Source organism: Ceratotherium simum, chromosome 6, assembly GCF_057802395.1.
Source record: "Ceratotherium simum simum isolate JZ-2026a chromosome 6, ASM5780239v1, whole genome shotgun sequence".
Taxonomy (NCBI): domain Eukaryota; kingdom Metazoa; phylum Chordata; class Mammalia; order Perissodactyla; family Rhinocerotidae; genus Ceratotherium; species Ceratotherium simum.
This window is the reverse complement of record NC_141905.1, coordinates 3,577,641-3,601,201: the sequence shown is the minus strand read 5'-3', so window position 1 is coordinate 3,601,201 and position 23,561 is coordinate 3,577,641. Positions and strand designations below refer to the sequence as shown.

At 56.1% G+C, this 23,561-nt stretch overlaps 1 protein-coding gene across 1 annotated transcript; it reads right to left on the bottom strand.

Moving 5' to 3' along the window:
* Nucleotides 1-738: 738 nt before the first annotated feature.
* Nucleotides 739-21,432, bottom strand: CDHR1 (cadherin related family member 1). The gene is made up of 17 exons (XM_014789040.2): nt 21,378-21,432; nt 20,675-20,770; nt 19,596-19,741; nt 18,702-18,752; nt 17,372-17,461; nt 16,047-16,133; nt 14,746-14,862; nt 13,520-13,663; nt 11,796-11,874; nt 10,390-10,490; nt 7,608-7,811; nt 6,968-7,120; nt 5,229-5,393; nt 4,665-4,732; nt 3,859-4,087; nt 2,967-3,224; nt 739-2,293 (listed from the first exon to the last, which is right to left on the bottom strand). The coding sequence occupies exons 1-17, from the start codon at nt 21,430-21,432 to the stop codon at nt 1,754-1,756; spliced, it is 2,583 nt and encodes an 860-aa protein (XP_014644526.2). The 3' UTR covers nt 739-1,753.
* Between the last annotated feature and the right edge of the window lie 2,129 nt (nt 21,433-23,561).

The following is a 23,561-nucleotide window of genomic DNA, read 5'->3' as shown; positions in this document are numbered from 1 at the left end:
GTTGGCGGCTTGGGTTCGGATCCCGGGCGTGCAGTGACGCTCCGCTTCTCCGGTCATGCTGAGGCCACGGCCCACATACAGCAACTAGAAGGATGTGCAGCTATGACATACAACTATCTACTGGGGCTTTGGGGGAAAAATAAATAAATAAATAAAATTATAAATAAAGTCGCTGACATGTTCTAGAGGGTTATTAATGAGTGGAGCGAAATGCCAAGAACTGCTCTACACTCTCTGTACACATCTCAACTTCCTTATAGAGCATGCCTTCCTTGAAGTTCGGCAGAGCTTCTGTGCATTAACCACAGGGGCCTGCGTGTCTTCTCTCCAAGGGAGGTTGTCACAAGCTGACGAGGTGTGTGCCCCAGCTGGAGGGAAATGCTGAGGAACCGGGAGCCCTCAGACCAGGTCCCTGCTACAACCGCTGTGTGGTCTCAGGTGATCCTCTCTTAGGAACTCACTTTCTTCATCTCAACAAAATAGAGGCTTGGGCTGGGTTGTCCTTTCTGACGGTGACCAGCCAGGGCCACGAGGGGGACATGGTGGGGGGAGAACGGAGGAGGATGTGTGAGTCAAGGGCAAAGCCATCATCCAGCTCTGGCTGCCCTGGACCAGTGGCAGCACCCACACCCAGCACAGCACCTCCTGGGGGTGCTTGGCTGAGTAGCCGAGAGGTTCCTAATAAACTTCCGGAAGAGTCATGTGTGTCGTCCCCCCTCCACCCCCCACACCAGAGAATTGGCCTGCTGAAAAATACTTTATGTTTGTGCTGCTTTGCACTTGGTTAAAGTCCTTGTCACCACTATTTATTTTGATCTTCACCCAAGACCTATGAGTGAGGCAGCCAGGAATGACTTACTTTCTCCATTTTACAGACGAGGAAGAGGGTAATCGGGGAGTTTAAACAGCCTTCCAATGTTACACCATGTGAGCAGAAGAGCTGGAGAAAAATGAATCTCTCCAGATCTCAGCCCTGCACTCTCTTCAAGGACTTCTGGTGGGGCAGCTCCTTAAAGAGGGGAGTTGACATTCTTCCGGATGCCTCTAAGGTTACCACAGTGGCCCCAGCTTTCCAGGCTCAGGGCGGCTCTGGCTGGGGCTCTGCCCTCACTCCTGAAAGGCCCATCTTACACCTCTGTGTCCCTGGTCCCAGGTGAGCATAGCAGGGGCCCACAGTCTCTGCCCAGACACCATCCTCCATCTTCCCAGTGGCCGTCAGGCACAGGTCCCTAGTCAATGAGAGTCTTCAGTGCATCTTTGCCCTCCCCTGATGCATTCGCTCTCCTCCAGCCTGCAAGGTTCACTGAGCCCCAACCTTCACCAGGACTGAACCTCCTTTTCCTGCTTCTGCTCTTAGCAGAAGGTTTCAGGATCCAGGTTCTAGTCAGCCTGGTCACCTGTGGCCAGGGCCCTGCTCCTCAACTAAGGATGCTGAGGCTCCAGGAGGACCCAAGGGGCTGTGAGGTCTGGTGTTGGTGACTAGAGGACACATAGAGCTGGCCTCTTGTCGGTTCCCAGCCTCTGCAGAACAGAAAGCATGGTAGCTGTGTCGAGAATCCGGGTGATGGGGAAGTATTCGCCAGTTGCCTCCCATAACCAGAGACATCCCTTGCCCGAGGTGCTGGTCACAGCCCTGGATATGGGGATTACACCATTGTACAAAACAGGGGTGATCCTAAGGAGCAGAGATGGGGAGCAGGGTCCAAGGAGCAGAGCAGTTGGGGTGGGGGAGAGAGGGGCCAGAGGACACGCTTTAAAAGTAAGCTTTTTTATCTATATTCTTCTTCTCAAACTTCTCCCTGAGCTCAGAGACCAGAGCTGACTGGATGGGGCTTCCTGGGGCCTTGGGTTTTGGTGACCATTGGGGTTGCTGAGGAGTGAGTGAGCCAGAGACTGTAGGCACAGTCCAGTGGGCTGTGCCCGTGGTGGGCGCCATGCTGGGTGGTGGAGGGGGAGCTGGGGCTCCCGGGGGCAGTGAGCTTCCTAGGCTGCTGTTGTTGCAGTTCTCATTGGGAACGTCCTCTTTGAGCACGAACTTGGCAGCGGCCTTGGTCCGTCCGAACTTGAGCCACTGGATGCGGACGGTGCGGGGTGTGGGGCTGGGCCGCCTGCGGAGCACACGCCGCACGGGCAGGACCTTGTTGGACTTCTTGTTGCGCCAGAAGGTGGCAGTGGAGATGAGGACGGTTATGGCCACGATGATGGCCATGATGCCGGCCAGCACACCCACGGCCTTCATGGGGTTGTCTTTGGTCTGCATTAGGAAGGCGGCCATGGGGCCTCGGGACAGCGTCTGGAAGAGAGAGCCACCTCCCTGCATTCAGCTGCTCCTGCCTGCTCCCTGGGGGCGTCAGGAGCTCCCTCAAGCCTGATGGTTTTTAAACTTTCTGGGGTCACCCTCCCTTGAGAATCTGATGAGCACTGTGGGCTTCATTCCAAAAAAAATATGCACACAGAGAAAACAGAATGCGTGCAGCTCTCCGGAAAAATGCACACAGAGAGAGCACGATGCAAGCAACCAGGTTTGATTACGAACTCCTGCATTAGCTGCACTCTGTTCTCGAGATAGCAGGACATTGTTTACCTTCGATTATGGGGGGGCCACGTCTTCCCAGAGGTCTCAGAAACCCCTTAAGTGATGACTTTCTGCCAGACACTGAGCTGAGAACTACATAGAATGATTTTACTTCTGCCTTTCAACACCCATGTGAAGGAGGCATTATTACTCCCATTTTACAGGAAAAGAAGTGGAGGCCCAGCAAGGCCCAAAGTCCCATCATTAATAAGTGTTGAAATGAGGATTTCAACCTGATTCAAAGCTTTGTGTTTGACAGCACAGGCAGCCCTTGCCAGCACTGAGTGGCTTTTGGAGGAAGGCTGGAGATGGTCTTTCTCCCTCTGGCCATGTTGCAGGGAGGCCTGAGCTGGCCCTCTGACCCTTTCCCCGACACGGGCTTCGTACCCACCTCAGTGTCTGTGATGTCAATCTTGAGTAGGGCTGTGGTGCTGAAGGATGGGGAGCCGCGGTCCTTGGCCTGCACCTCTAGGGACCATGTGCAGTCCCCGTGGGGTGTCATGTTGTGCAGGGCATCCAGGGAGCGGATGGAGTTCTTGAGCCAGATCTCCCCGGTGTGTGCATCGATGTCAAACACGTTGACCGGCTCTGCGTGGGTGATGGAATAGTCCACCAGGTTGTTGGGCTCCTCTGCATCCTGGTCTGTGGCCTGCGCACGGGAGGGATAGATAGAGCTGGGCTTTGAGGATGATACGTGTGTGCCCTGGCTAAACCAACATGTCATATGTGGATCACTGGGTTGATGGGGTTGGTCCTAACCCCACTTTGAGTGGACTGGAATTGGGAGAGGAATCGAATGAGCCAGGGTCTATGCTGGGCCTTTACATGTCATGCCGTTCCCCTCTCAGCAAGTCTAGGAAGCAGCTGTCGTTAAAAAATAGGAGCTTGGGTGCTGGGTGACTTATCTCAGGATAGGTAGAAGGAGGGGAGCTGGGATTCAAAGCCAAGGCTGTTGGGGTTCAGGTTCGTGCTTTGCCCACACTGGAAGACGTGCAGTGCAGTGGGAAAGCGTAGCTTCGGAAGCAGCAGACTAGCCGTGTGAACTAAGGCAAGCCAAACACTTCACCTGTCTGAATCTCAATTTTATTTGTAAAGTGGCAATAATGTTTTCTTTCTCAGAGGTTGTTTCTGGGTTGAGATGGGAATATATCACATACCTTAAAGTCCCTCGCCTATAGTGGGAATCCAATACATTTTATTCTAAAATGAATTCTTATGCCACAGGGCCTCTTGCAGCTGCTGGAACAAGGCTTTTAGGGAGCTCAGTTGCGTCTGAAGCCCACCTCAATTTTCACCGGGGTCCCCAGCACCATCGTCTTCTCCTGGAAGCTCTTTCCAAACTGGGGGTAGTGGTCATTGACATCCAGCAGAGTGACGAAGACCTCAGCCAGGCTGTACCTGCCCTCCATGTCCTCTGCCTTCACGTAGAAGTTGTACCTGGCAGTGGCCTCAGCGTCGAGGGTAGCCCAGGGCTGGGTGTAGATGATCCCAGTGGATGGGTGGATCAGGAAGCTGCCGGGCACAGAGCGCAGGCATGGGTGTGCAAAGCACATACACATGCACATGTGTGCACACACACATTGACACACGCGCATCTGCAGTGATGAGCTGCCTCTGGGAAGCAGTAGTAAAGCATTATGCAGCTTCTCCAAGGTGTCCCTCCTGCTCCTCTCTCCATCTGTCTGCTTCTCGCTCTTGCAGTCTGACTGAGGGAGGCAGTCTGACCCATCTACTCACCCATCCATCAATATTGAACTGAACAATCAGAGTCACAGCCCTTCCCTCTCCTTCCATGGCCTGCCCGCTCCCTAACCCAGCACTGCTTGCCTGGCTCCAGAGGCCATGAGCCCTAGCTCCAGGCCGTGATGACGACCCTTCTTCTCTCAGACTCCCAGCACCTCACTGCGTGTGTCCCCACATCTCTGCCTCAGGCTTCCCTGCTGCCCTCCACTCCTCGCCCCCATGCTGCGCTCCCCAACCCGGCTCCTATCCTTTCCAGGTTCCTCCTGCCTTTGGCACAGACCCCGTCCACCCTCAGCTTCCCAAAGCCCTTGTCTCAGGCCCTGTCTGGGATTCTGGATTTACTTACAGGTCTGCCCCGGACCCATAGATGGAGTATTTGACTTCACCCCAGGGTCCTGTGTCTGGATCCACAGCCTGGAAGAGAGAAAGCTCCCAGTGGCACCTGCCACTTTGTCAGGGCACGTTGGCAGCTCACGTGTCTGAGGGTTGTTTTCAATAGCAAGACAAGGGGATTTGGGGTTTGCCCAACTGGAGAGAAAGTGATCTGGAGGCCTGCTCTGGGGCCCTAGTTTTCTGCCCAGGAGGTCTCAAGGGTTGGAGGAACCAAAAGGTTTACATCTGGAAGGTATTTATTCCTTCTTTGTAAATGAGGAAGGAAAAAGAGATGAGTCCTTTGCTCCGAGCTTGGGGATTACACTTATGTCCTCCGTATAGCCTGTGAGGTGTTGTTATCCCCACTGTATAGAAGAAGAAACTGAGGCTCAGAGAGGCCAGGTAACTTGTCCAAGGACACAGCTAATGAGTGGGGCTTTGCGATTCAAACTGGAGCCCGGGTTTGTCTGACATCATCAGGTCCCCTTCAGTGCAGCTCCCATCCCACCCCCAGTCCCAGGGCCGGTCCCCAACCCACTGTGACGGCCACCACGTTGGAGCCCCCTGGGGCATTCTCGGGGACCCTGGCAATGTAGTAGTGGGAGGTGAACTTGGGGGCGTTGTCGTTGGTGTCCAGGAGCTCGATCACTACATCCGCTGTGGAGCTGAACTTCTCCAGGGTGTTCACTTCAACGGCCAGGAGCTGGGGAAGGAAGGAAACCAGGACTGTGCGGTGGCAGTCACCTGCAGAGAGCCCCCGATTCCTGTCCCTGCATCCGTCCAGCCCCCACCCACCTGTCCTCGTTCTTGCTCTCAGCTGCCAGCCAGCTCTCCCACCCCTACCTGCAAGGGCGTGGGTAAGGCACACACCGTCTCCCACCGACCTGCAATGTCCGCTTTCTCAGAGCATCCATTTGTATTTCAGGCAATTTCTTTGTTCCACAGATTTGCATATTCTTTTTTATTTCCAATTTTTTAAATTATTTTGCTCAATAATATAATTTAATATTTGTTAGAGCAAGTTCCTGCCTCATATTCTTTTTTCTGAATTTTCCTAACTATACTTATAGGTCTATTTCTCCAGATTAAAACCAGTGTAATTGTGTCGAGTCCCCTCACCACCTCCCCAAAGGAACTTCTAGGAAAGACTTCATTGAGATGGCACTGGATTCTGTATTAACTTAAGGAGAATTTGCATTTTTTAAAACAAGGTACGGCTTTACATTTCCTGACTTCTTTATATCCGTTTGTGAAATTTTTGCATTTTTTTGTCATTCAGATACTGCATATTTCTTGTTATCATAATTCCTAGGAATTTTATCTTTTAGTTTTTATTGTAAAAGAGAACCTTTTGTTCCATTATGTTCATTGCTATATCTCATATGTAGGAAAACTATTGGATTTTGCATATTAACTTTGTAATCAATCGTGTTAGCAACTTTGCTGTGTTTCTAACAGTTTTTCGATCATTTCTCTTAGATGTTTCTAAGCAAACAATCACATCACCTACAAATGATGATAATTTCGTCTCTTCCTTTCTGATGTTTGTACTTCTTATTTCCTTGCTTTATCCAAGAATAACGTTTTTTCAGGAATGGTGTTAAATTACAGTGTGCCAGCAGGCATCCACATTCTGCTCCTGACTTCATAGACTGCTTCTAGAATTTCACTTGTAAGCATGATGTCAGCTATCGGTGTGTATGCATGTATAATTAGAAATAATTATGCCAATTTAAATAATATCGATGAAGTATTTATTTTTCCTTTTTATTACTATATGTTGTTTATATGTTTATGTATAATATGCATTACTTACAAATGTTCATAATTTTAAACAATTACAAATACCGAGGAGTATTTTTGTCATCTTCTGCTAAAGTTTTTATCAGAACAGATGACATGTCAAATGCACAGAGGAAAACCTCTCTCTTGGCCAGCAAATGGCTGTTCTCTCTCCACCTATGCACATGGCACCTGGTGTCGGTCGTGCCGCTTGGAAGCTCTTGCATTCCTGGGGACGGTGATAGGTTAGCAGCCGGAGGCTGTGTGAGCAGGAGACGGCTCTCGTGTCTCTCTCCTTCTCCTGCCCCAACGGCCTCCAAAGCAGCAGGAGAGGCAGAGGGACTGAGAGGAAGGAGAAGGGCCAGGAGGGGCGGGAGGGACAAGCGAGCCCTCGGGAAGGAATCCAGGTGCTGCCGTGAGCTCCTGGGAGCCGTTCTCACAGGCACTGTGAGTTCCTGGTATCCCCCCATTCGGGGCAGCACAAGCACCACCTACCTTGAAGGTTAGCACTTTGGACTTTTCAAAGTCAATGGCGGCTGAGTTCTCCACAATGACGGTGACCTGGGCTTCATTCAGGACTGTCTGCGGGACCACTCGGAAGATGCCTCCGGGGCCCACCAGCCGCAGGTTGAATCTGGCATTGGCTCCCTGGGCAATAGAGTTTGGAGAGAGGAGACAGGGAAGACGAACGAGAATGGAAACTCATCCTCTATTCCTGCTAAGCGAGGAGCCTTCATACACCCTTCACCTTGGGAGGTGGGTATTCCACTTCCTTCTGTAGGGGAGGCAATCAACAATCAGCAGGACTTAGCGGGCTATGAGGACCAAGCAAGGTAACAAGCACAGGCCTGGCCCTGTGCTGGCCAGAGTGGGTGATAGGGCTGGTGGGTTGGATGCAGGGGTGTTTTGTTTGACTGGCTTTACTTTTTAATTGATTGTGAACGTCCTCAGGCCACACAGATAGTCTCCATTAGCTCCTGTCCCACTCTTCTCCTGGTTACACCCTCTGGTTTCATTCATATCGTGACCCGCCAGCCCCTGTGACATAAGCCGTGAAGGCTGATGCACGCTCAGCTTTGGGACCTGGGCCCCATGCCGTTTGCAGGACCCTGGGGTGGAGGGCAGGAGCACACACCTGGTCTGAGTCATTGACTGTGATCTTAAGGCCCCGCAGGATCTCCCCCTGGGGCGGGTGCTCGTACATGGACAGCTCAAATCTGTTCTGGGGTCCACTCTCTCCATAGAAGGTCGGCGGATGGTTGTTGAGGTCCACAATCCTGACGGTGACTGGGACCATGGCCTGGGCAGCTGGGCTCCCTGCAGAGCTGACCTCAGTCACCTGAGATGGGGACAGGTGGCTGTGGCTGTGTGGCAGGCTGACTTCAAGATGGCCCCAATGATCCCCACCTCCTGGTATTCATGCCCTGTGTAATCCCCTCCCCCTCAGTGTGGCCTGGCCTAGTGACTTGCTTCTGACTGGTAGAATATGGCAAAGGAGATGAGATTAGACTACAAGAGAATGTGACTTCTGTCTTCTAGCGGACATTCTCTGTTGCTGGCTTTGATGAAGCAAGCAGCTAGGTTGAGAGGCCCAGGTTTCAAGGAACTAACCGTGACCTCTAGCCAACAGCCCATGAGGAACTAAATGCTGCCAATAACCATGTGAGCCTGGAAGCTGATCCTTCCCCAGCCGAGCCTTCAGATGAGAACCCGGTCCTGGCTGACAATCTGATAGCAGCCATGTGAGAGACCTTGAGACTGAGGTCCCAGCCAAGCTGAGCCTGGACACCTGACCCACAGAAACTGAGAGATGTGAATGTGGGTAGTTTTCAGCCACTAATTTTGTGGTAATATGTTACAGCAGCCATAGGAAACTAACACAGTGCTATTACTAATCCTATTTTACAGAAGAGGCCCAGAGGGGTGAGGCAGTCACCTGGGGCCACACAGCTAGTGAGCGCCAGAGCTGGACTGGAGAACTCAGGTGTGTCTCATTCCTTAGCCAGTGTTCTCTCCACCTCACCGCACTGTGCCCTCTCTGCAGCCAGACATGGGCTCAAACCCCAGCCCTGCCACGTTCTGCCCTTGTGTCCTTTTGGCCAGGGGGAGGCTGCAGGGAGGGGAGGTGTGGAGATGTAGCAACAGATAATGAACACAGGCTGCAAAGCCAGGGCCAAGAATCCACAGGCACCTCGTGAACCACATGACAAGTATATGAGCCCCTTCACGGGCCTCCTTCCCCTTGTTCCAGAAGCGTGTCTGGTGTCACCTATCCTAAAATAACCCTCCTGAACCCTACTCCGTCACATCCTAGCTGCTCCCTAACTCTCCCTTCTCAGACTTCCACACCTGCTGTCTGCGTGTCCTACTTCCCACTTCCTGCTGACTTCCATGTTGCATGCGCACCGCCCCCTTTCACCTTCGCGAGTGCTCTTTTCCCTCAGCTAATGTGACTCTGCTCTCCGCAGGACCCCTCGACCTCTCTGATCTCTCCCTGACCTGCTCCACCCCCCTCACTCCTAGCCTCGATGCTCCCACAGCTGTGCCCTTGGCCAGTGGCTCCTCTCTCCCCACAGCCATCTCTGGGTGATCTTGTTCCCTCCCATCCTTCCAGAGCTACCTGTATGTTTGTACCCTCTCCCCTAAATTCCAAGCCTGTATACCCACATTTGGATGTTTCAACTTGAATGTCCCTGAAGCACCCAAATTCATCATGCCCGTCCCACTTAACTGGGCTCCTCTCCTGTGTTCGCAGTGGCGGGGTTCCACCCTGGACTTCACCCACCACTCTCCTGTCCCCCGGCCCTCACAGCCACGTTCTGTGGAGTCCGCCTCCTTCATATTTTGCAATTTGTCGATTTCTACCATTCCACCTCTCCTCACCCACATGGGCCCTCTTCGCCTATCACCTTGGCTGATGGCTCTGCCTCCCTGCCTCTCATCCAGTTCCCTCCAAACCTGAGTTGGGACCAGTGTTCTCAAATGCCAGGCTGGGACTGGTGCCAGAATCATTTGGGACCTCAAAATCCACAGAGTCCTGGGTTTACCCCAGACACTCTAGATTCCTATCCCCAGGAGTGGGTCCTGGAATCTTTGCTTGTCAAACTCCAAATCTGGAACCCCACTGGTCTAGTGAGCAGCTAGAGTGAGCTTTTTAACAGGACTCCAATCCTGTTCAAACCTGTCAATGGTTCTTTCATGCTCTTGGGTAGGACTAGCTACATAGTTTGAAGGCCCAGTGAGAAATGAAAATATGGGGCCCCTTGTTAAAAAATTACTAAGAATTTCAAGACAGCAAGAGCAGAGCATTAAGCCCAGCATGAAACCCTTCTAATCTCAGTCCTTGTGTCCTTGCACAGCGCATGTTCCCACAAAGCTGGCCTTGCTCCAGGGAAAACCCAGACCTCACTGGCAGGGCCTTCCCTCCTCTGGCGCAAGCCTGAGATCCAACCATTTCTCCTTCCACATGCTGCCTGTGGACTCTCTGCTCCCCTCCCACTGGACTCTGCATTGCACCCCCAGTACATCCCGTGCTCTCACCTCCAGCCTGGGCTCACTGGGCTCTCCTAGCTCGCCCTGCCTCCACTCTGCCCCCACCCCAACCATGCTCCCCTCCACCAGTCTCCACCTGTTGGGTCGACCCCTGCTCGGGCGACCCCTGCTCAAGGCACTGCTGCTCAGTCCTCCCTCCTCCCGCCTTGTCACAACTCTGCTTGTGGATTCACGGTTCCTCTGGCCAGGGGCTTTGTGCGTATCCGCTGCAGCCTTCACACAGGTACCTGATGTAGGCGCTCCTTGGAGCAACATCTAGCTCCCTCCCCAGACTGTGAGCCCTGGTGGGCGAGGGAGGTGATCTCGTCACCTTCGGAAGCTTCCTGGGCCGGTGGGTGGAGAAGTCCAAGCTAGAGGGAGGGTACCTGTACATGCAGCTCATACACCTCTCTCCGGAGCTGGGCAGGACTCTGCGTGACAAAGATGGCTCCAGACGTCTCATTAATTTCAAAGGCTCCATCGCTCCCTGTCACAGAGGAGAGATGCGCCCTGCAGTTCTGCCGAGGACCACAGGAGGGCGCAGGGGAGTCGCTCCAGGCAGGGTGCCACAGGCTACTCACGCGTTCTCTCACTGCAGTCTCTTCTATAGAATGGAATTCTATCATCTGTGTCTTGCCAGAGAGGAAATTGAGTCTCAGAGGGGCTAAGTAACTTGTCTAAGGTGACACATTAAGTGCAGAGCTGGGACTTGAACTCACTTCTGTCTGGCTCCCAGGTTCAGTAGTACTTTGCTTCTCTTATGCATAGTGTGTGTGTGTATGTGTGTGTCTGTGTGTGTCTCTGTGTGTGATGAAAAGAGAAAGGGAGACAGAAAGAGATACAGAGGGAGGGAGAAAAGGAAGGGGAGAGAGAGAAGGAAAGAAGGGAAGAGAGGGAGGGGAGACACAGGAGAGAGGGAGAGGAAAGAGACTGGAGGAGGAGAGCCACTGGGGGAGAAGAGAGGAGCGGCGATGGGCGGGGTGGGTGCTTGGAGACTGGGTGAAGGTTTGCAGTGGTGCTGGGAGGGAAGGCAGCCGAGGGTCTGTGTGCCTGGGGAAAGGAGCCTGGTGTGATGGTGGGCACGGTCCTGCGTGTGTGAGCCGCTGCAGGGAGGGTGTGAGCCGGCACGTCCTAGGGACAGGGTCGGGGGAGGTGATGGTGTCTGAGAGCATACAGACATGTGCATAAGCGGCCTGACCCCGTGGGGACCAGCTACTGAGGGCTGCAGAGCCCACCCCAGGGCCAGCTCCCCCTGCTCAGCTGTTGCCCAGTTGTGGAAAGAGCACGGCCCTGGAGCCAGCAGACCTCAATTCAAACCCAATGGGAACTCCGATCCCCAGTTTTCTCATCCATATATGGGGCTGGCACTAGCGAAGTGCTGTATCATCGCTGCGTTTAATTCATTTAACTCAACTATACGCTCTAGGCCAGAAATTTAAAAGAATGAGGAAAACACATAGCAATTTAAAGAGTGTAAAAATGTTGGCACCCCCTTCCCATCAATGAGCACATACCCAGAGTGCAGGGAAATGAATCTGTGCCACCCATGTGGCACTCAGGACCCCCACCCAATGCTTCTCTCCCTGTCGCTGGGCATAATGATAAGCATACGCCCAAGGAGACTTGCCGCCTCCCGGAGGGACCCAGCCTCTCCTCTCCATATGTCTTGTTCTTCTGGCCCTACAGATGAGAAATTGGGACCCAGAGAGGCTGGGAAACCTTGCTGTGGTCGCCCAGGGTGTTGAGCTGCAGCCCAGCGATGCGCCTGTCCCCAAAGGTGCCCCAGACTCACCGTTCACGAGGCTGTAGACAAGGCGGTTGGGTCTGCCTCTATCTCCGTCCATGGCCACCACCGTCAGGACCTCTGAGCCCTGGGAACAGGAGCAGCTGCCTCAGGCCGATGGGTGATGCAGGGGCTCTCCCCGCCCCAGACACTGGCCCCATCACAGAGGGGGTGCCACCCCCGCCGAGGAAGAGAGCCAGGCCTCTGTGTGGCCCCACCCCTGCTTTGCGGGGAGCTCGCAGCACCCACTGGCCTCCCAGGGCTGGAGGGACAGCCTGGCCTCCCTGCTCCCTCATCCACACGGCTTGGCATGGGCGGCCCAGGGACACTCAGGCCTCTGCCTGGGCCTCCTCCGCACACCTCTTCCCCTGCCTCCTTTCCCACACACCACACCCGGCCTCTCCCGTGCCGCCCTCCAGCCACGCCCGCTGCCTCGGCCATCTTTGTCTACAGAGGTGCCCGGAGCGAGACGGGAGAGACAGGTGGGAGGCAGGACACAGAGGGGACCAATGCACAGTCCAGGAACTAGGACTGTGCCTGTGGCCCTGGGGTGCCGTTCCAAGGGTTTGGGCAGGGCAGGGTGCCGCCTCTGAGCGCCCTCCTCAGGCCCTTCTCCTGGCCTCTCCACACTCCCGGCTGCTCCCCGCCTGCTTGATGGCCGCCTCTCCCCTCCGCATCTCCCCTCCGCATCTCTCCCGCCCTTAGCCCTTAGCTCCCGGGCAGGACCATCTGGGCCCCGCCCTGCCCGCGGCAGCCGGCGTTCCTCGCTCCCTCGCTCTGTGCTCATCACCTCCCCTGGGCTGCCAGCTGGTATGTTAGCTTGGGCCCAGCATGTGAACGGCCCTCAGTAAGTGTTTTCATTGTTTTATAAAATCGAGGATAATCAGAAACTGGGAAGTGAAAATTGAGAGTAGAACTCAATTCCTCAGAGAGTTCCTGAGCCGTGGCCGTGGGGGGCTTGGCTCCGGCCTGGTGTCTGCCCACGGGGAGCTTACGGTCCGGCTGGGGGCATATAAACACACGGGCGCCCCCCAAGGAGGGGTGTGCTCACAGAGGGGTGTGCGGAGTGTGGGAGCAGAGAGGGGGCTCCCATCTGAACAAAGATGTCGGGGAAGGCGGGGAAGAGAGAAGGGCAGGGGCATCAGGCCCATGGGCACGGTTCAGGCAGAGGGATGGGGGCGGAGTGGAGAGACACGTGCAGTTTAGGGGGCGAGATCGCACTGAAGCAGGAGGAGGCTGAGGTGAGCTGGGCCTGTGCGTGATGTCTGACAGGGGTCGTGGTGGTTCGGCAGCAAACTGTGGGCCACCTACCAGTCTGAGGAGCCTCAGGGTACAGGCTGGGAGCTGGGGGGCACCAAGGACTCTCAGCCCCCACAGGGTGTAGGAAAGGCCCCACCCAAACCAAGGCCATCGCCACCTGCCAGCCTCTCTTCTTAGCCCTTTTGAGGGGCCGACACGTGTGGCTGGGCTGGGCAGGTTTGAATGGGTGCAGAAAGGCCTGGCACAGCCGTGGCTCCACACAAGCTCCAGTACCTTCTCCCCCATACATCTCGAGGCTTTTGCGTGTGCGGACCTGGTCGTGGCCTGAGCCTGAGCAAGTCCAGAGCCAGCCTCTGTGTAGGGAGGATGACCGGGGCCGAGCCCAGCCATCCCAGCGGGGGTCTGGGGCAGCATGCAGGGTAGGGCAGGAGGCGTCTGGAGGGGACAGTGGGCTGAGGGGCACGGCCACCCACCGGAAGCGTGTCCTCGTACACATAGCCGTAGTAGGGTGTGCCTACGAAGACAGGGGCCATGTCCTGCACGTCATCCACGTTGACTGTGACCGTGGTGGTGGCCGAGAACACCACGTCAGCCCCTCGAAGCCTCCCTCCGCCATCCTGGGGAAGAATCAGAGAACGAAGGGAGGTTGCGCTCTGCGGGCGGACGGACTCTGGTGGAATCTGGCTCCTGCCACTGACTGGCCGCGGTGCCAGCTGCCCCCTCTCAGTTCTGTTCGCTCCTGTGTGCCCCGGAGATAATCCTCCCTCACAGGAGTGTTGGACAAGTTAAATGAGATGATGCACAGAGGTCTGCAGTCAGGCCTGGTATGCAGCAGGCACTCAAAAGTGTTCCTTCAGAAGCAGGGTTAGTTCTCTCTCCCGGGAAACCACGTCCAATGAGTGGTAGAGCAGGAGGGGCTCAGAGCCGAACTCCCCCGCCCAGCCAGGACCCAAGTGGCAGACACCCCCCGAGGACCCGCTAACAGCACGACTTGGGCCCGTGCCCGAGTGTGTACAACGGAGATGCGTGCCCACCGAGCAGGCCCGCGGAGTAACGGGCAGGCAGGGCCACCCCGGGCCTCCGGGTGCAGTCTGGAGTGGGATGGCCTATAGCCAGTATGTGACCAGCAAGGGTCTTTCTCTTCCTAGAGAAGAAAATGCCGGGCCTCGAGCGGTGGCCGGGGTTTCCTGCCCTCAGGGGGAGAACAGCCGCTCTGGCTGGGCACCGGCTGAGCTGCAGGCCCCACACCAGCACTTTAGAAATATGCGGAGTCTAGCTAAGTGCAAGGGTGGGCAGACGAGGACACCGGGGCTCAGAGAAGGTAACTGGTCCCAAGAGAGGAAGAGGTGGGGCGAACAGGCCTGGGTGGAGAGATGGAGGTGCTGACCACGGCCACCTGGTCCTATGGAGGGGACCTGGCCTGTGAGTCTTGAGAGGGCACACACCTTCTCCTAGAAGGGAAGAGACCCTCTCCAGCCCACAGACACCAGCCTCCCTGGAGAATATGTCCATGTCCGTGCAGGGTCCACTCAACAGAGATTCCGAGCAGCCGCATCCCCATCGCTGCCCCCATCACACCTTCACTCTCCAAACTGCCGCTACTCCATCGTAGACCCTCCCTTTGCTCCGATCCCAGGACGGCTTCCCCTGACAAAGGCTGAGGGAAGACTGGCTGCTCCCCATCCTCCCTCTCTGTTACCTTGGCAACCACGGTGATGAAATGGGCCCGGGTCTTCTCATAGTCCAGGGTGGTCCCAGCCTGGAGGCGCAGCACACCGCTGTGACGGTCCATGGCAAATTTGGTGGAGCGCATATTCTGTAAGAGTGAGGGGCAGGCTGGGCCTTGGGGAGGGACGCAGGCCGGCCCCAGGAATGCCTGCTCTGCTTACTGAAAGGGGGTCTTCACCTTCCTTCGTCACAGGAACTCCAGCCTAGGGCTGAGGTTCAAACTTCAGGGCACTCAGTCTTTCTGGCCCCCAGGGTCCCCCTTCCTAGGGCTCTGGGCTTCCCCTCCCACTCCTTCAGTCAAAACCGAGAAGTTCCCTTCCAGCTGGGCCTTTGCTCTTCTCTCTGTTCAGCTGGAAAACAACGGGGTTCCAGCAGGGAGAAATGTCAGCGGAGGGCTCTAACCAGAGGGGCTGGGGCTCAGGAGCCAGAGTGACGGAAGGAACCTCCGGGACCAAGCAGTGACTGCGGGCCAGTCCCAGGCAGCATCTGGGGGCGGGGGCGGGGGTAGGGTTGGATGGGGACAGGAGATGGCCCTTAGTCTGAGGAAGGGTTCCTTGTCTCAGGAGCTGTCATCAGAGCTGCACATGTATTTAACCTCACAAACCCCAGTGAGGATGTGCCTGCATCTTTCCAGTTTACACGTGAGGAAACTCAGCTGGGAAAGTTAGATGACGGGTGAAGGCCCCACGAAGGAAGTGGTGGGGTCTCTCCAGTACCCGCGGAGCCAGGGAATTCTCCAGAACCTGTGTTTTTAGCCACCATGCTGTACTGCCTTGAGAGCAAGTGACAAAATGTGAGAGCAGAGGAAATGCCACAGAAAGAGCAGCCCCACAAAGAAGGGCGGCCGGTTCCTGAGGAGCCCAGGGAGGCCAGGGAGGGGCTGCGCCTGTGACAGGGAGGGACTGATGGACCGGGTGGGTGGGGCGTCATAGCTCTGCTCCTTCCGAGGATTGCCTCTGCCTTTTTTCCTATTGACAATTCTAGGCCCAGACAGGTTTTCTTCACCACATTTGGGTGCCAAGTGCCGGGGCCTTCTCCTGCGGAAGGGGTGGGGGTTGAAGAGCAGAGGGTCCTGGATATGTGGCTCTCACATCCCCACCTGTCCGTCCCACTCCTGTTTACTGAGACCCCGCTGCGATCTGATGAGGCATCTCTGACGATCTTTGGGAATGGGAGAGGCACTGATGTAAGGGCTTGGTGATGGAGGTGGGGGCCATCCAGGTGTCCCCTCTGGCCCCTGCCTCTGGTTACATCCTGTGTGCCCCACCTTACCTGCAGGAAGTAGGTGACACTCCCTCCAGACCCTGTGTCCTTGTCCACTGCATGGACCTTAAGGATACTGCTCCCGGCAGGAGTGTCCTGAAGGGTCACAGCCACAGGGGGGTCAGTGCTGGGGCAGTGACAGAATGCTCAGGGAACTGGGGGTCTTGGGGCCATGGAAGGTGGGGTCCGGGGAGTGAAGGGCTAAAAACAGGTGAAGAGGTGGTGACTGACCAGGGAGCACCTAACAGGGGAGAGGACACCCCGAGTCAGAGTGGGCACAGGAAAGAAGGAAAAGGAAAGGAGGAATAGTCAGATATCTCCCCCAAGGATAGCCTCAGGGAGACCAAGAAAAACTAGGACTCCAGATAGAGAAAGGGTTCAAATACAAAATGACTATGAAATGGGAAAACAGTTGATAAACACGGACATCTGCAGCTTCACCAAGGATCACACGCATACAATTAGAACCAGAAGGAAATGTCTTTCTGCCATGGAATTGGCAAACATTTACAAATTTGCAAATCCCCAGCATTGGCGAGGGATGGGGAGATGAACCCTCTCCCACATCCCAGGGGAAAGGGCAGATAGGCACCATTCCAGGGAAGCCTCTGGCCACACCTCACAGGCATTCATGCTTCCGACCTAGCCATTCCAAATCCTGGACTGTGTCTTAAGGAATGCATTCCAATTAGAGAAAAGGAACTTTTATGTTCAGAAACCGATGTTTCTTACGACAGCAAAAATTTAAAGCATCTTAAATATCCAAACATAAAGGAACAGTTCAGTAAATGATGGAATATGCACTAAATGGAAGCTGTTAAAATGACAGTTACCCAAACTTTACAATTACTGAGGAAGATGCTTAGCTATAAATCAAGTGAAAAATAGGACACAGAAAGCCTATGTTTAGTATGCTCACGACTATGTAAAACAAACAGAAAATAAGAACCTATAATCCCAAAAATGACTAGAAGGAAATACACCAAAATTTAACAATGTTATTCCAAGTTGGAGGGATTGAAAACGAGTTTCGAAACATTTTTTTCTTACTTTTCTATATATTTCACAGTTATGAACTGTGAATAAACATACATTATGAATATAATGGAAAATGTAAATGAACATTACTTTGGAATAAAAATGACTGTGTGAAGAGATGGCAACAGAAGTGGGGGAGGACAGTGAGGGGATGCTCTCCAGCAGGCCGTGAGCCATGAAGAGATGCTCTTCACTCCAATGCCCGGTCCCCTTGGCCAGGTCACAGGGCAGCCCAGAGGGCAGGCCCCCAGCCTGGGGTGGGAGTGCACTGGCCCTGCCAAGAGCCCCTGGCTCACCTCGGGGACCTGGACAACGTAGGGATCCTGGATGAACCTGGGTGCCTCGTCATTGGCATCGGTCACCAGAATCACAACTTTTTCTGCAACCTGAGAAGGGGCAAAGGGGACAGGAGTTGGGGCAGTGAGACCTTGTAGGTGATAAAGGGATGGTGGTCTCTAATGCCCCAGGTGTGTGTCTCTGCCCACCCCTCCCCTTTCTCTCCCTCCCTCCCTTCTGTCCCTTCCTCCTTCCTTCCTTCCCTCTTTTATTCATTCATGCAACAAGTATTATTAAGCAAATTCTCAGTGCCAAGCACTGTGTTCCATCGCGGAGACAGAAGACACAGTCCGATGGGTGTGTATTTTGCGGGATGGGATGGTGAGCAAAGATCAGCCTATGGTGATCGTTCAGTGCAATAACAGAGGCGTGCCAGGCACCGAGGGCAGGGCGCCTGCACTGCAAATGCTGGGGCACCACGCACAACGTGCTGGAGGTAAATGCAACCCTCAGGGCTGTGGCTGCACAGTGTAGGAGGCTGCATCCAGAGGCCTCAAGAAGAGGTGTCTACCCCAGCCTGTGGGAGTGGACTGCAGGGGGTTTCCCAGAGGAGTGGGAACCAAGCTCTGCAGCAGACTGCCAGGTGAGAGGGAAAGAGGCCATAGGTGGGCCAGGAAAAAGGAGCAACATGTGCAAAGGTGAAGGGGAGGGAGATGCATGGGGAGTGGAGAGAACATAAGTAGATTTATGGCTAGATGTTGGCAGGGTGAATGTGGGAGAAAAGGTGGGTGAGGCAGGTGGTGCTCGATGGGGAGGCCCTGAATGCTGGACTGAAGCTTGGATTTCATCCTCAGGGTCATGGGGGCCAGCTGTTAGTGCCAGGTCTCTGTTCCACAGCGATGGCTCTGGCTGAACTTCAGAGGTGGATTGGGATCAGGGGAGTCTGGAGGGAGGGAAGCCTTCGCGATTATCTGGGGAAGCACTGATGAGGGCTGAGGGAAAGTGGGGGCTGTGGGGAAGGAGGTGAGAGAGAAGGAGGGGTCTGGGTGATGGGGCAGAGCCAAGAACTCTTGGAGGGGTCGGAGGAGGCAGCTGGGAAAGCAGGTTTGAGGAGATGCTGAGGAATATGGGTGTGATCCATCAGACTTGCAGCTGGCAGATCTTGCTCTCTCCTCCCTTCCTTCCCCACTGGCCTCACCAGCTGCAGTTCTCTCCTGTGGGCATGCTGGGGCAGATCTAGCTGGGCTTCCGCTTGGGTTTGCCAGGGACCCCCCAGGAGGCTGGGGGAGGAATGGTGCTCAGGCTGGGGAGCTGTGTGCTGCCAGGGGGCTGGCTTGGGGGTGCGCTCACCAGATTCAGGCCGTCGGAAATGCTAATGATGGCTTCAATCTCATCCTCCCTCTGTGAAGCACAAGGACCAAGTGAGCATCTAGGAGCCTGAAGCACCATGGGGACCCCCAAGGCGGTGGGGAGCTCTCCCTGCCCCACTGAGCCCATCAGAGGAGGCCTGGGCATTTTTAGGGAGCCCTAGAGCAGGGGGAGGCACCCTAAAGCTGGCACCCCTGAGACCTTGTTGCAGGGCTTAGCATATCAAGGGTTCCCATAAACCCAGAGGGATTGCTGAGGCGCCAACCGAAAGTGTTCCCCTGTGAAAATGAGGCGAGACGCTAACCCCATGTGCTGGAGGTCCCAGGAAGAGGGGGTTATTCCTTTTTTCTTTTCCTTTTTCTCCCCTTTCCCTCCCACGCCTCTCCCCACATTCCATGGTCTACAGAGGTCCTGGTCTGTGGTGTCTCCTGCACTCCCCAGGACACGATGGGACCTCAATGAGAAAGGGTGTCAAGGTCACCAGGTCCCCGGGGGACAGCACAGTCTCTGAGACCCACCCATTCCTTTCTCTACTCTGGCCTGTGGCTGGTGGAGTCTGCCATCGGACCAGAGCTGACAGCAGCCCCACAGCTGAGGTCTAGTTATGTGGCCAGATAGACCCACCAGCCTGGTGTAGGGTCTCAAAAGGGAAACACAGCCCATGCTCTGTCACCCACAGGTTGCAGAAGGATACAGACGGGTGGGGTTTTACCAAACTCAGACCCACTCTCTAAACCACTCTTTCCAGCCCGATCTGCAGTCTGAGTTTTCTGTGGCTTACAGGACCTCTCCAAGGACCACCTCTAGGGGACCATCCAGACCACAGAGGTTTGTCTGCACCGCCAGCAGGGCCGGCCTCCTTGCACCTCCCCATACCTCTCTGTCCAGCTCTTCAATCAGAGTGACGTTTCCAAAATTGGGGTCAACAGAAAAGACACTTCTAGCGCTGGGGTCAAAGCTGATGTGGTAGGAGACAAGGTCTCCGTCCGGGTCTGTCCCATTCAGGGTGTACACATGAGAGCCTGGAAGGAGACATCGGGGGGAGACCTAAAATCTGGGACCTGACTTTTCCTAAAAGGGGCAGCTGCTTGGGACCAAGGATTCAACCGTTCACACAATTCAGTGCCAAACATACCGCCCTGACAGAGCACCACTGCTGGCCTCCCCCCTGCAGCCTGCTTCCCCTGGGTTTCTCTTTCTTCTTCACACATCTGCGAGACGTTATTGTCTGCCACTCTACAGATTGTGATCTGTAATACAGGCTACAAAGGAGATTCAGGTCTCCTGTGCCTAACTCGAGGGTCTCTGCCTGGTAAGGACTCCTGTCCCAGGAGTCAAGATGGGGGGCTCCCTGGGGAGGGGGGTGGGGAACAAGGGAGGGTCCATAAGGCGGGAGGGGTGACCTGCGCAACATGTCCGCATGCCTGGGTTCGCTCCTCAGGGATCTGAGCAGGCACCCCTTTACACTGCCATCCCATTGCTCAGGTTCCCGCTCAGACAGGCTGAGGGAGAGGAAATGCACTCTCTCTCCTCTTTCTCCTTCTCAGCCTCTGTCCGCAGACCCCAGAGAGCTGGATGTGCTCAGACTGTTTCAAAGCCTGGAGACCCGAGACTGTGGGAGGTAAGCACCTTTGCTCAAGGTCGCACAGTGGTTAAGAGGCGGCACCGTGGCCAAGCCCAGCGGCAGCCACCATGCTGCGGACTGCCACCTGCCTGCCGCCCGGGGCCCCCCCACCCCCCGTCTCCAGGACTGGCCCGGCTTACGTCTCCATGGCAGCCGTGACCTCCTTTCCTGCAACTGCCCCAGGGGATTCAGAGCGCAAACAGGGCGCCCCCCGGGAGCGCCCGCAGCCTGGCACTGGCATCTCCACGGGCGCGGAGTAGTCACAGGTTTGTCCCTGTGTTCGAGGGACCCCCCGGGAGACTAACGCGGGGCCGGTGCCAGGGCTACTCACCTACGGGGGTGTCTTCCGGGAGGCTGAACAGAGCCATGTTTCCGTTGGTGCTGTCGACCCCGTTGTCGAAGAAGTGGGGGGCGAAGTTGGCCTGGGCTAGGAACAGAGCGCAGACAGATCAGACGGACACCCGGACATGCGGAGGGACAGCTTCGCACCGGCGTGGTCACGCGTCCGGCCCCACTCGTGGGCCGGCGGGCTCTCCCCTCCCCACCCCGGCAACCGACTGGCTCAGCTGGGGCGCCGCGGAGAGGGTCCCTCCGCCACCACCCGCTGTGGGCGCGGGCTTGTCGGACACGCACCGTCTGCGGCGCTGGGAACCCAGGCAGCGGCCAATCTCAACCCCATCAACCGGCCGACAGGGAACTCTCGCCCAGAGAGGGGCAGTGTCCTGGCCAAGGTCACACGAGGAGCGGGACACCCTCCTCTGCCCCACGCAGCCGTCAGAGCAGCCGCCACATCTCCCACCCTGCTTCTGAAGAAGCGGAGGGCAGCCAGGGTCCTGGCTCCCAATCCCGGGTCTCCGGAGGTCTGGCCTCGGGAGAAGTGCTCCGGCAGCGCCCCTCCGCCCCGCGGCGCCCGGCGGCTGGAAGAATCGCCCGTGCCACCCCCACCCCGTCCCGGTCCCTCTGGAAGTGACCGGTCAGAACTGTGTCTCTGTGTCCCCCCAGGGAGCGCGGGCGTCCCCCTCGCCCCCACTCACCCAGGCAGAGGAACAGCAGCTCCAGGGCCGCGGCGGCCCGCGGGCCGCGCCTCATGTCTCCGCGGGCGGGTGGCGTCGCTCGCCGGGCGCTAGGGCGCCGAGCATCCCCTGCCGAGGGCAGAGATGACGGCGGGGATGCGGGGTGGGGGGTGCCGCGGGGCGGGAGCACGGGGTGGCGCGAGGGCTCTAAGCGGATGACACGGCTCGGATCTGCGCAGCTGGAGCGCCCGCCGGCCGCCTGACGAGACCAATTAGTGGGTGCAGAGCTGAGGGGCCCGGCTCCCAGCAGCGGGAGGGGGCCGTGACGAGGGAACCCCTCTCCTACCACGCCCCCTTCGCCCAAGTCCGGAGCGCAGGAGCCAGGAGCCCCTAGGTCCGCGGATAGGAGCACTGTGCAGGGAGCGATGTGCCTTCCCCCAGGTTGCCCTGAGCAGGGCACTGGAAAAGTGGGGCTTCTCAGGGTCCCCAAGTCCTGGGAGGGCTGGGCTCCGCTAGAGTTTCCCCTTTTTATGAACCTCCTCTGTGACTTTCAGGGAGCTTGCCACCCTCTCTGAGCCTGAGCACTCCAGACTGTGAAACAGAGGTAGGGAGACAGCCCAGCCTAGGCCTAGAGGGATCCCTCCCTCTAGTCTCTAGGGAAATAAGAGCTGGGGAGAAAAGGGGTGAATGGGCTCAGGGGAGGGTATGACCCTAGAAATCCAAATAGCTTCCAGAGATAATGTCCCTGAAGGCTTTGGGGGTGAGACTGGAGGACAAAGAGGAGGATTGTGGTCCCGAGAGGGGCAGATGGTGGGGGTTATAGGACCGCCAGGCGGGCTCTCTCAGAGGATGGGGTCACTAGTGGGGGTCCACATGTGTGGCCGGCAACAGGGAGGGCAGACAAGTCTCTGCTAAGGTGGGAGGCAGAGATTGCCCTCACACATCCCCAGTGTCCAGGGGGTGACCATGGGAAACAGCAGACCCACTCAAGCCTTGCAAGGAAGGGTGAATATTTTGGTTGGAAGGCGGATTTAAGCCCTGTTCTAGGCGAGACTTGCTAACAGAGCTGGCCAGCGCGGGTATGGACTGCCCCAGGAGGGGTGAGCTCCCCAGCCCTGGAGGACGTTTAGGCAAAGCAAGGTGCTGCTTTGGGGGCCCTGGATGCTTACCACTGGGAGAAGCAGGTAAGCTCGGGAGCCTTTCTGGCAGCTGGTAAATTTCCCCAGGTTGGACCTCGTTCTCTTGCTCTGATGCTGGAGTTTGGTTGGAGAAGCAGCCTGTCTCCCTTCTACTCACAGGGGGCACAGGGTGGTCACTTCAGGCCCAAGCTTGGTCACTCCCCAGGATGCCCTGGGGAGGGTGTGTCCACAGACAGAGGAGACCCCTTTGTGCTCCTGGGAGAGGCTTCCACCGCTGGAGTCTCAACGTTCTTCCCCAGGGGGCCTCCCCAGGAGCAGAGCACCCCCATCCCCCGGGCCCGCCCCCCTTGATCTAATGTCAGCAAGAGTTAGGGATTTAGGACAAGGAGAAGATGAATCGGTGGTTCCAGAGAGTTCAGCAATTTTCAGGCCCAATTAACCAAAATCCTTCTTGTTGAATCCCCTCGGGCTTGGCCCTTTCGCTAGAAAGATGCCCCTAGAATTGCACAGATATTTCTGCATCTTCATGTCACGAAATGCTAGGACAAAGCCAAGGCCAGCATCCACAAGTCCTATAAAGAGAGGGTGAGACCCAGGCCTTCTGTAGATCACCAGTGAGCTGGAGGCAGAGCCAGGGATTCCTGGAGCAAATGTCTGGTCTGTGCTGACACGAGCCAGCTCTCGCGTGTCCATCTCCACTGCCATCAAGTGGTTCTGGGCCTTGGACTCCTCTCTCCTCAGTTCACTCAGTCAACAGACTTGCACTGGAGAGCAGTTGAGGAGTACCTCACATGCTGTGTGTGTGTGTGTGTGTGTGTGTACTGTCACCACTATTATCTCATGGAACCAGCACAGCCTCTCCTGGTGTGATTGTCCCTGCTCTATTAGAAAGGAAGAAGTTAAAGCACAGAGAGGGTAAGTCACTTGCCTGGGCTCACACACCCAGTGAGGAACAGAACCTGGATTCCCATCCAGTTTGGGCTAGCTCTAAAAAAAGTTGAAAGTCTTTCTGTGGCAGAGAAAGATGACTGTGAAGCTACTGAAGCTTCAGCCCCCGAGCCCCTTG

Excerpts from the sequence above, each read along its gene's own strand:
- CDHR1 (XM_014789040.2), bottom strand. The coding sequence starts at position 21,432 with ATGAGGCGCGGCCCGCGGGCCGCCGCGGCCCTGGAGCTGCTGTTCCTC. Across the intron at positions 16,134-17,371 it reads ACGTTGTCCAGGTCCCCGAG|GACACTCCTGCCGGGAGCAG; the intron begins GTGAGCCAGGGG and ends GTGACCCTTCAG. Across the intron at positions 5,394-6,967 it reads CCAAAGTGCTAACCTTCAAG|CTCCTGGCCGTTGAAGTGAA; the intron begins GTAGGTGGTGCT and ends TTCCTTCCCCAG.